The sequence below is a fragment of the Episyrphus balteatus genome, chromosome 3, assembly GCF_945859705.1.
Source record: "Episyrphus balteatus chromosome 3, idEpiBalt1.1, whole genome shotgun sequence".
Classification (NCBI taxonomy): domain Eukaryota; kingdom Metazoa; phylum Arthropoda; class Insecta; order Diptera; family Syrphidae; genus Episyrphus; species Episyrphus balteatus.
In genome coordinates this window covers 56,114,597-56,127,069 of record NC_079136.1, presented here as the reverse complement: position 1 = coordinate 56,127,069, position 12,473 = coordinate 56,114,597, and the positions used below count along the sequence as shown (strand labels likewise).

The 12,473-nt window shown below is 28.5% G+C and overlaps 1 protein-coding gene across 6 annotated transcripts in view; it reads left to right on the top strand.

Moving 5' to 3' along the window:
• The window catches only part of LOC129917253 (H2.0-like homeobox protein), a 105,532-nt gene extending 93,465 nt beyond the window's left edge, over positions 1 to 12,067 (top strand). For 4 of the 6 annotated variants that reach the window (XM_055997674.1, XM_055997673.1, XM_055997675.1 and 1 more), the window contains one exon: positions 11,396 to 12,066. In XM_055997674.1, coding sequence (XP_055853649.1) covers positions 11,396 to 11,920 — 525 coding nt within the window. In that variant the 3' untranslated portion in view covers positions 11,921 to 12,066. Of the gene's footprint in view, positions 1 to 11,395 lie in introns of all 6 variants that reach the window. The other 2 variants (XM_055997677.1, XM_055997676.1) reach the window with 1 other exon arrangement.
• The last annotated feature ends 406 nt before the right edge of the window (positions 12,068 to 12,473 follow it).

Sequence of the window (12,473 nt, the reverse complement as noted above, 5' to 3'; positions counted from 1 at the left end):
GCTTTGTACCAAAACTGCATTTTTATCCAATTTATCCGTACACTTTCTAATTAAGTATATTTTTTCTATCAAATTACACGATTTCATTTTCATTTAATTACATAAAATATTTACCAAAATAAAACTCTTAAATAAACATAATGGGAAGAAAAATGTCTGCATATTGTAAATCGTCGGTGAAACCAGAAAAGTGTGTAACTCCAAATTTTCTGAAAATTAGATTTGAATGCCATCTATTAGACAAACCTAATATCTACCGTTCCTTAAACTCAGAATCCCCTTAAAGTTCATAGTTTTTATTTTATTAGAAAATTAGAAAATGAAAACTCATACAAATGCCTTCAAAACGATTTTGTTTTTTTGCTCTCCTATAAAATTTGCCAAAATGGAGTTACACACTTTTCTGGTTTCACCGACGAAATGCCAAAGAATTCGTTTAGGTATGTACATCATTTATTAAGAATAAGTTCTTAAGCTCTTAAGTGTTTATTGATCTTAAACGCACTCAATTTTACACAAAGCACATTTTCATTTTCTAAAAATACTTTATTATGTTTATGAGTTGAATGATGTTCGCCTATCTCTGTATTTTATTAGATTTAAGATGATTTGCTTAAGCATTATTTAAATTCTACCCCCCACTTCTCGAAGGCCTATTGCATTATTATTTCTTTGTTGAAAAATGAACAATGATTATAGAAGTGCAGTATATTTTTAGCCGAGTCATTTGTTGCATTTGTCTGGCAGATTATAGAGAAATAAAGTGTAGGTATTTGTGCATACATTGGACTACGTTAGATGCAATTTAATATTTTGTTTTTGGATTCCTTAAAACATTTCCCTTATTCAAAAAGTCTTTTTTTATAAACATTTATAACGTAATAACAATTTTACAAAAATTGTGTTTTTATGACCCAAAAACATTTGTTCTATTTTCTATATTGCCAATAATAATTTAAATGATGTATTTATGAAATAACTCACTCAATACTTCATAATTTGATGCAAAGCAATTAGCTTTATGGATTGTTAAGCTTTCTCATACCCCTGCTCTTGCCTTTCTATCATAAAAGTGTATTTATTCAACACATTTTTTCAAGACAAGAACACAAAAAAAAAATAAACATACCATATGCAAACTACCCGCAGTTTAATGTATTAATTCACAGTCTGGGTAAACACAATCTAATGTGAAATAAATTGTTTAAGTGCAGGCTGATGGCCGACCAGACCGGCCAGAGGCACTTGTGAAATTTTATTTACCGCACCAGAATCTGAATGCTCGACTTATAATCTCTTTTAAGAGTATTTATAAGCAAAGCAAACAACCAATTTAAATTGCTAGCAATAACAATTAGATCATTTTAATTTTATAATATAGCGGCGGGCGGGCGCTAGTGATGGTCGGCAGTGGCGTAGCTACCGCTGTATCAGCTGTATCCATGTAACAGGGCCCCCGGGATGTAGGGGCCCCAAAAGATACAGAGGACAAAACTCGTGCAAAAACATTCACTATAATCTTAAAATTATTTATTATTAAAATTGTTATGATAATTGTTTTTTGTACACACGTCTATGTTTCTTCGCGTCGATAGTTTTTTTTCCCCTACTTCAACTTCAACATGTAATCACTTTTTATAATTCGAAGACACGTAAATCAGGACAAAAGTAGGTCTCGCATGTTCGTCTGTCTGTCTGTATAAGGAACTAAAGTTGAAAAAAATTATTATCAGGGTGTAAGGAACATTTTGGATAAATGGTAGGTATATGAAAAGGAAAAAATAAATTGCCCACAAACAAACATAATAAAAAGATCTAAAACGTTTAGCTTTTTTAAAATACCTCAGAAACACTGAGAAAAATGCAAAAAAAAATGAGATTTATTGGGTTTTGATTCTTATCTTTTACAAAAATGGTTTAATTTTAACAAAATGAGGCTTAAGATTAGGTACTTTATGTTTTTAGCATATATTTATCAAAATATTATTTTTCAATCAAAAAAGTTACCGACAAAATTTTTGGTTTTTGAAATGTTTGGAATTCCATTATTTAGATTGAAATATTGAGAAAAATTGAAAAAAACATAAATACGATTTTTAAGATCGAGTTTTCCATAAATGACAGTAATATTGTCGAGAAATATGTTTTCACAGAAACTCAATTATACTTTTCTAATTTTCTTTGACATTCTGAATTTGAATCTAGCACAAGAATGCCTCTATCGTGCCAAGTTTTTGAGATATCGAATTTTCCAACCACCCATATGCTGCTAATATTTTTTTTTTATTATTTTCACTGGTCTACAAGCCACTGATTCAATTTCATTGAAGTTTTTATTACAAAAGAATTTGCTAGAAAGCTTTAATATAGATTATAAATAAAATTCTGAAAAAATAAAATTTTGGAATAAAAAAAAAAAAAATTAAACTGAAATTTTTGAAAATGGGATATTTATTTTTTTTTTAGATGTTGATTTACACTTGCTGAAAAATTCCAGCTTTCAACTTTTTTTTTCCAAAAAATTATATAAAGAAGGGAGGGGCCCCCAAAATAATTTGGATACAGGGCCCCCACAGGGATAGCTACGCCACTGATGGTCGGTATAGCATTCGGCCATGTCCATGTGCAGTGCATATATGTATACCGTCAAATGGATAGGAAATTTCACTCAGAAAATATAAATTCACAAACAAAACATAAAATCGAATTGAAATCTAAATATTTTTATTATTAAACGTTTTTCCTCTGCAAATAAAGCAAAAATAAAATTTCCATCAAGATCACGTATCCATTAAAAATATATTGGATTGGATCTCTTATGGGATAGCCACAAAATGATTTGCCATTAATTTTGTGTGAATCTTTCATTTAAATTGCCAACTTTATAGCAAAATAGATCTAAACAAAAATACACAAATGAAATGTTTTTTTTTTTTTTTTTCTTGGTTTAATTAATTTTATTATAAACATTTTGGTTAATGATCTTGGCGTGATGAGTTTGAGGAATAATTTTTTTTTTATATGGTTTGATTCTTTGAGGGTTTGAAATTTTGGTTACAAGTTTTATCTAAAATTCTACCTTTATAAAGTAGAAGTTTACCAAGTTCGAAATTTGTAGGTATAGGTAACAGCCAGTCAGAATTAGATCAAAAGTATATGGCATATGTTGGGAATGAAAGGTATGCTGATTTATACTGTAGAAAATCAAGTATTTTGTAAATTACTATGAATAGAATGCGTACAAAGTGAGTCTCGCAATTCTGTCTGTCTGTCTCTAAATCGATTTACTTCAAACCTCCTAGCTTAGAATTTTTGGTAATATATTTAGGACCAAAATTAACGGTAGGTACTTGCCAAATGACCAAAATGGAAACCGTGTTTTTTCTCAAAAATGACTCAAACGATTTTCATTTAAAAAAAACATGACTGTGGCAAATAAGATCCCACTTTTGAAGTGAAAAAAAAAAATTTCTTGTTATCTGACTTTCATGTAAACGAAGTTATCTATTTTAGCGAAAAAAAAAACTTTTTAGTAATTTCGAAGTTAAAATTAAGAAAATTTTCCAAGTATTTATGGCATAGGGGAGAGTGGGGCACATTTGAACACTTTTTGCTTTCGCCACTGCTTGAACAAAATATGTTCGTTTTCTTGATCTGTAAAGTTTACTAACATTGAACAGTAACATTGAACTTCGATTTCAAAGAACATTTGGTTAGTTAAACAAATTATTTATATTGAATTTTGATGTTTTAAAAATATAGGCTCTTATGTTCAAAAGTGCCCCATGTATGGGGCAGTTTTGAACATGGAAGGGGCACTTTTGAACAGCAGTATTAGTTTCGTTGTAATGAATAAATAATACTTAACTTTTTATTAGTTTTTTAATAAGAACATACAAAAACTCCAAATTGATTATTATATCATATTCAATTAACCAACAAATAATAAAAACTCTGAAAAAATAACATTAAAATTTAAACTATAGTTATCAGTTTATCACATTTATAAGTTCAAAAGAAAAACAAAAACCAAGAAAAATTCATTTAAAATATATCTTAGAAAAATGGTATTTATACCTACATTTTATGCTTCTCAGAGTAAAATAGATTTATTTTCAATATATATAGATATATTTCTAGACATTAAATCCAAATGTTAACAAAGCGGATGTTCTTCATGTACCAGGAGCATTAATTTTTGGTAGCTTGACTTTAGTTTCTATAACGCTTAAGCGATATATAATCGAGTTCTCATCGGGAACATTCTAGCAGAACTTGAAGAATTCAGGCATTTTTTTAAATCTTCAATTATGTTGTACATATTCCCATTTTTTCTTTAATTTTGCCCACAAATGCAAGTTTCATTATTTTTTTTATAAGAACATTACGATTTATTAAATAAAACACATTCAAGTGTCCTTAAAATGTCGGATACAAACTGCTCGGGCGGTTTTGAACATGTTCAAAACTGCCCCAACTGTGTCAACGACATAAAATGTTGAATAAATATTTAACATTAATATATTCATTCAAAAATTCACCGTCAATTAGTTTAAAATTCATTAACCATTAACAAAAATTGTATTGCGTTTTGAAATCACGTACTAATTTTTTTTTAAACTCTTACAACTAAAAAACTGAAATAATGCAAAACCACTATAAAAATCACCTTCCACCTATAAATCTGAAAGTCAGCCGAGATAACGATGGAAAGTCATTGACATTTATGGATATCGTGTTGACGGGTTCAAATATCGAAATACTTCTAAAAAAGATTGATATACTAAAATTTTATATGCAGTGTTCAAATGTGCCCCGTGTTCAAAACTGCCCCACTCTCCCCTATAGGTGTTTTTTTTAAATTTTTTTAAAAACTGTTTTTTTTTTTAAATCGCCTCGAACGATTTACTCACAAAAAATAAATGGCATATTTAAAAAAAAAATCATGTGTGCAACTCACACGTGGTAGAAGTGAAACCTTAAAAAATCATTTTTCTTGCAAACAAAATCCAAAAAATCTACCTTTTTCTAATTCCATCAACTTTAAATCCATTTTTATTTTATATGACTTCCTGTAATAAATTTTATATCATCTGAAAACTTATTACTTCACCTTTTATATGACGCTTCAATGATATTTTTACCATGCCTAAAAAAAAGTAAGAATTTTTAAAGGCCAACCATGTCGAAATTTCAAACTGAGATTACGGTACTTCCTACACTGGCGCGCCATGGCGGCTGGTCATCGGCAACAGATCTCACAGGTGTTTTTCTATTTAATACTGTGTAACTTTTAGTTGTAGGGCACATACTGTTATGTGTGATATATAAAATGAAAGGTAATATTAACAACATTCGTATTAAAGTTAAATAAAATTTGTATGTGCTCTAGATCAAAAGATATAACATGTTTACAAAAAGAACATCTTTTCACCGTTATCTCAGGATTTTGAATATGAAATTATTTGAAATTTTACACAATAATAGTTTATTTAATTACCTATCTGCAGTATAAATTTCATTTATGTATCTATTAAAACGCTTTTTCGTTTCATCGTGTTTCAAATCACTACGATACTAAAGAAGTTTTCACTTCCAAAAAAAGTTGTTACATTAAATTTTTATTAAATTTCACAAAAAATTAAATAAATAATACTCTCTTATAAACTTTTATAAAACTTTAATATTCTCAAAACACTGCCAAAAATCTATAAATAGAAGGTTTTGAGTTTTGAGTTTTTGTTTTTTTTTTATGTAAAAAGTAGTTAGTTAAAAGTTTTTACACACATTGTGAGACAAATTCTAAATATTAAAGTTGTTATTTCCCAAAATTTAAACTTTAGAAAATTTGAAGAGTTCCAAAAAAGTAGTTTCCGTTATACAGACCGAGTCGATTTTTGAATGCACTTTTTTCAAATGAAATTTACAATAAATTAAACTTGGGTTAAATAATTTAAAAAAAAATAATCTTAAATACTTATTCAGAAGGATTAAGAGTTGATGTAGACTTGAAAATAGTTTTCAAAAATACCCATAACCATTCTCATGTTGCCATTTGCTAACAAAATTTGCATTTACACATTCTCAGAAACGTAAATGAGGTCAAATATTATTATTAGATTTTTTTTTCTCATTTCACTCCCCCAAAGACTAGTAGGTAATAAGGTCGAACTTTTTACTTGGAAATTTCAATTAGTTTAAAGGGATCCAACCATATCCGATCATCAAAGCTTTCGGATGCAAACAAAAATAAAAAAAAAAAATATGAAAAAAACATCCAACCGGAGATTACAACATGTTTCTTATGAAAATAACCATAAAATATAATTTCACGAGTCAATTAAGTTGTTTCTAAGAACACTCAAATATAATTTACTAAAATTAAAAATAAAAAAAAACTTAAAATACCAAACAAAAATTAATTTAAAAAAATCCAATTGAAAGATAAAAATTGCACAATTTTTCAATCAAAGTTTTTTAGTTTTTTCTTAAAAGTCTCTCAAAAATCTGAAGGAGGGAAATTCACTTTGCGATTAATTGAATTTTCATAATTAGGCAATTAGCGCTGAAAGATGATTTCCCCATCGATCAAATCTATAAACATCCCAAAAACATCATCTCGTTTCCGTGCTGCTGTTAGTTCTTCAAAATCTCATATATAACTCGAACACTCTCTTGGCGTGTTGGCACAAACATAAACTTCCTGTGCGAATGACACCGCATGTCTTAAGATATACATCGTCATCGTAGTTGTAGTCTTCATCATCTTCGTCGTCGTTGTTGTATATAGATGTAAATTTCTCAAGAAATTTAAGCTAAATAAACAGCCTACAAAAATCACAACCAATCTTTACATCCACCCAAAAACCAACAACCAAACACTCATTGGCATAAAATTAGACTTCATATAGGCTTATTATATGCCAAATGCAAAAAATGTAAATCTACAAAGTGTTAATTTATTATTGAGTTTTCCATTTTCACTTGAAAATTTACTGTGGCAAGAAGGGAGAGGATGTGGCAGTGATGGCAGCTGGAAAAACGGAAAACGATGCTGTAGGCTGTCTATGAGAGGAGAAGTTAGACGTAATCTGTCTACTTATCGTTTTGCAACATCATAAAAGGCTCAGGATCATCTCATGCGTTATATTATTTGACACTAATTGCTGTGATAACATTGGGGCCAGGCCAAGTGATGTGCTTTGCTCCTGGTGGTGTTCTGTTTGGTGTTGCTTTACATAATATATTGAGCATTCGGTTCGAATCAGAGAACTTTAGACAAGAAGCCTATTATAAACATGCGGTTATGTCTCCATAGTCATCACCGCCCCTCAGCTAAAATAGCACCAAGATTTAATCAACTTGGGAGCAAAGGGACAGGAGGATCTTTTGAAGTGGGAAATTGAGCGATGTATTTAGTTCAGTGCACTTCGAGTAATTCTATAATGTCAAAACAATCAACATCAACAAGGCATGTAAATTACATAATAAATTACTTACAACAATGAAGAAATAGAAACAAAATCGAATTAAAATAAAAACATACAAAAAGTTAGCAGTTCAATTATATTGATTTTGATATAAATGCTATAAATGGGGTTCTAAGTATTGGAAGTTTTAAGTTCACGTTAATATATTACCACAAATTTTCAAACATTTAAAACCTACTTTATATACAGGGTGTCCCACAGTCATCGCCCCAAATGAAAACCATGGATTCCTGAGGTAATTTTAAGTCGAAAAACTTTAGAGGTAATTCTCTCGTTTTCGTCCCGTTTTTAATTTTGTTTGTTTGTTTATTTTTTTTTTATTACTTTCAGTAGCCTTTTTTATGAAATAAAACTTATTTTTTTTATGAAAATAAGCTGGGCTTTAATAAAAAGCACAAAAAATTAATACTCATTAACGTGTTTTTTTGACTTAAATGATATGAAAGTGTAAAAAACAACTTAAAAAACGAAGAAAATTGTGTTTGATGCAAAATTGTAGTAAAACGGTTGTCCGCAGAAAAAAAAGTTTTGAGACAAACTTAAACTGTAATAAATTCTTGATTGGTTGTAAAAAAAATCTTTCAAATCAAACTTAGTGTGGCAAAGACAAGGACAAGAGAGCAAAAATCATAAAAACCGTGGTAACTCGAAAAAGGGACGAAAACGAGAAAATTACCTCTTAAGTTTTTCGACTCAAAATGATTTCAGGAATCCATGGTTTTCATTTGGGGCGGTGACTGTGGGACACCCTGTATATACAGGGTGTCCCAAAAGTTAACGTCGAAACGAAAACGGTAGATAGGGTAGGTGGTGACAGTTATCAGAAAAATAATAAAAAAAAATCGCAGCCATATATTTTGTGAGTTATGAGCATTTGAAAAAAAGTCGAAAAAATGGTCACCCTGTGACGGTTTTTCATGTGCCGTGACTACAAATCTTAATTTTTCTCACTTTTTTCTTTTGTTACGAAACCTTGAATAACCCTGCTACCAAATGCATTCAAAAATTTTAACTCAGCTGCATCAGTTTTAAAGCAAATAATACTTTTTTGCCCAACTAAGTACTAAACAATTTTACATGACTCTAATTCAATGGACCGTAGTGTAAAAAAAATGCACGTTTCGGCAAGTTACCTTAAAAGTTGGTGTGTTCAATTCTCTTTTCAAAATGGTATAACATTGTTGAGAATATTCCATAAATAACCGAGATAAAATTTATTTTCTTAAAAAATCCGACTTTTTTATTAGGTAATTTTTCCATATTATTTAAGTTTTTGTATCCTGAAAGGTTCTTAAGGTTATGAAGAAATCTTATTAAAAGCAACGATTAATAAGGTTTTTTTTATAAAGATTTCTTATTATTTTTATAGAGAAAATCTTATTAACTAGAATAAAAATCGCGATCAATATTTTCATAGCGGGTTGGTTCAGGTGGTAAAGTGGTCGACTAATGATTTGAAGTCTCCAGTTCAATTCCTGGCCTGGTCGTCGTTTTTTTTTTTTTTTAAACCCTAGAAGTGGAGATTTTAAAACAATAAGGAAAACCCGATTGTTTTAATAAGGTTTCTTTCTTGGATGAACACCATAGAGAAATCTTTGACGCCTTTTTTTTACAAATTTTTTTTATTTTTTATAAGTTTCCAAAACAAAATTTATTTTGAAGAAATAAATTATGATTCAAATTGAGTTTCGGAAAACTAATTTTAACTAAAATGGCATTTTATTTATTTTTGAAAAATATTCCTCATATACATAAGTTCATATATTTCGAATACCGTTTACCAACAAAAACGTTATTATTAGGATTGGACATTTTTCTGAGCAGCTTTTTTTTTTTTAGTTTCACTATGAAAAATCAATTCTGTTATGAAATTTGTTTAACTGTTTTTTTTTAACCCTTTCGGACCCAGCGTTACTCTCATGTAACATTTTTTTAAAAATTCGTAAAAAATATTAAATTAAACAATTTTTTAGGTTTTGATGGCTTAATTGGAAGATAATAATGCCTAGTTACTGGATTATTACAAAAATTTAGTTGAATATCATACCTTTAATTTTTTTTCTATCGAAAAAGGGAATGAAATTCACATTTTTTTTTTTGCAAAAAATTTTTTTTTTTAAATATGGTCATAATTTTGAAAAAAAGATATAAAAAATCTTAATGCAGAAAGTGTTTTGTTTTTTTGCTTAGAAGAAGTAGCATACATTATAGTTTCATAAAAAGTTATTTTCTCAGTTCTCCGACTTTTTTTGGTGGTCATAGGCAGTGCATGTAACTTACATGTAACATGAGAAAAACACATTAGTTTTGCTATTTATTATTTTGGAAAATAACTTTTTGCTATTCATATTTCTTAGCTGTGATGTTTTTGACCCGATAATACCGAAAAAACATTTTTTAGTATTGATTTTCATACCTTGGGTTCGAATGGGTTAATAGCGCCAGAAAAATTGATTATAAAAGCCCCCCCCCCCCCCCCCGCACACTACAAACTTTCTATCGAGATTTTTGTTTATAATCAAAAAAATTAAAATTTAATTTAGAATCACATTCGTAGAAGACGTTCTTAAGAAAGATATGATTTTTTTTTTTATAAATATACAATATACATACATGATTCTTTGGACCTAGAAAATTAGTACCTTAACCTTAAACCCCTCTTGAGAAAGCGAAAAGCGGAATCCTTTTTTTTTAGCCATCTTATTCATCATAATGTCATAATAATTTTTTAACAAATGCATAACTTGATTCATAGTACTTATTTTAAGTAAAAATTTAAGGTTTAATCTCTAAAATAGAAGCTAAGACATAGTGGCAACCCTGTTTAAATGAAAAAAAAAAAACTAATTAAAATAAAAGCAACAATTTCTATACCTACATAGTTAGTGAGTTTAACATTAACAATGATTGTGATTTTTTTTTTAATATGACTTGTGTAACTTAAACTTTTTTTTAATTAAATGTCAAATTTACAGGATTTCAGGTATTCAGCATTGATTTTTATTTACTAGCTACTTGCATTTAATCATTGATAAGTATATATGTATACCTATACCTATCTATTTATAACCAATATTATGCATACGTGTAATTTTGCATATAATTCGTCACCAATATGTAATTGCAATTGGTGGTAAGTTGAATTAATTTTCAATTAAGCTGACAATTAGTCGTGATATCTAATTTATTTATTACAACATTTCATTGCTTTTGTGATATCTATTTGTCTGTGTGTGTGTGTAATGTGTTTGTGTATTTAGTTACATCAAATTCACATAGATTTATTATAGTGATAGAATTAGAGAAAATCACTATGAAACTGCATCATTGCAAATCGCAATGTAACTCGGATCCGGAGAATCGAGAATGCAAATTAATAGATCAAATCAATAATGGATATTGAATTGCTTCTGTGTAGAGTAACAACTATCTATGTATTTATTGTTTTGCGTGGTGTACATAGATATAAAGGTACTTGATTAATATGCTTTTGGATAATAGATTGGTTGATTGCTAATCAATGATTGAGTGGATTGTGTTTTGTGTGGCTTTATTTGAATGAATCGTTTATGGTGTCATGGTTATATATTGGCTTATATCATTTCTATAAAAGGCTTGATTTTAGCTTTTGAGTATAGGTATGTATTTGAGAGTAGGTGCATCAATACACTTTTAGTTTCATAAAATGATCTAATTGTTTTTGATAAGTTTATTTAATTGTTACTAGTTGTAAATTAGTCCTGAATAATGGTTGAGAAGGGTTTTAAATTCAAATAAAAAATAACATTTTAATTTAAAAAAAAAAATAAAAGTTTGTATTCATAAACTAAAGATAATCCTTAGTTAAGTAAGGAACAGTTAAATTACGCATTTTTCAAACTTTGTTTTCTTCTCTTTCATTCCAGGTCAAAATATGGTTTCAAAATCGTCGAACAAAATGGAAAAAACAAGACAATGTCACCAATACAGAAGCAGCAGAGCATAAGACTGTTACATCAAAGAATCCCGAAAATCCCAAAGGTGGCGGCAATACCCCACAAAATGACTCATCCACACAACCCAGTTCTAAAAAATCCTCACAAACAATATCTTCGACAGCTTCAACTAATGCTGCTGTTGTTGGATCAACAGAAAAATCAAGACCAATTTCTGTTGAATTAAGTGCGAAAATCTCAGCAAAACATTCAACAAAAATGAAAAATAAACTTTCACTTCTTAATAATACATCATCAAATGGCGAAAAATCAAGACCGCCATCTGAAAATAGCTCCTCAAATGGTAATAAACGTAAATCAATAGATATAAATCCACCTCCGTCATCGATATTAGATTTCGAATCGAAACTTTCGGTATCGAAAATTTCAACTCTCAAAACAGCTTCACATGACGAGGATACTCATATGGCTGATGATCAACTATCAGAAATTTAAAATCTTTGTAAATATTAAAAATTTTAAATAAATGTCAATTTACAAAAATGCGACAACCTAAATATCGATCTTCCATTTTATAATCCAAAACAAACAAAAGAAAAAATATGTAGGTAATTTAAGAAAAAAAAAAATCCTGATTTTTGTGCCAAGATGTAAAATTAAATAAAAAAAAATATATTACTATAATATTTATGTATAAAATATCTATTAATATATGCACCAATAAAAATTAATTATTTATTAAAACAAAAAAAAAATAATTTCGATATCAAAATTGTTGATCTATTTTTCTGAGCCAATACAAAAAAAAATCGAACAAAATTTAACAATTTATTATATCAATACAAATTTTTGTTTTTTATTTTTAATAAAAATACAAAAAAAAACTATAAATATACATAATTATAAAATATTTAAATATTAAGAGTCAATGCGTTAATTTAAGTATTTCGTTGTTTAGATAGTTATCATTAAGAAAACATAAAAATACAAAGCAAAATATAATCAAGAAGATTTGTAAAAGAAATGCCATTATAAGAGATTTTTTTGT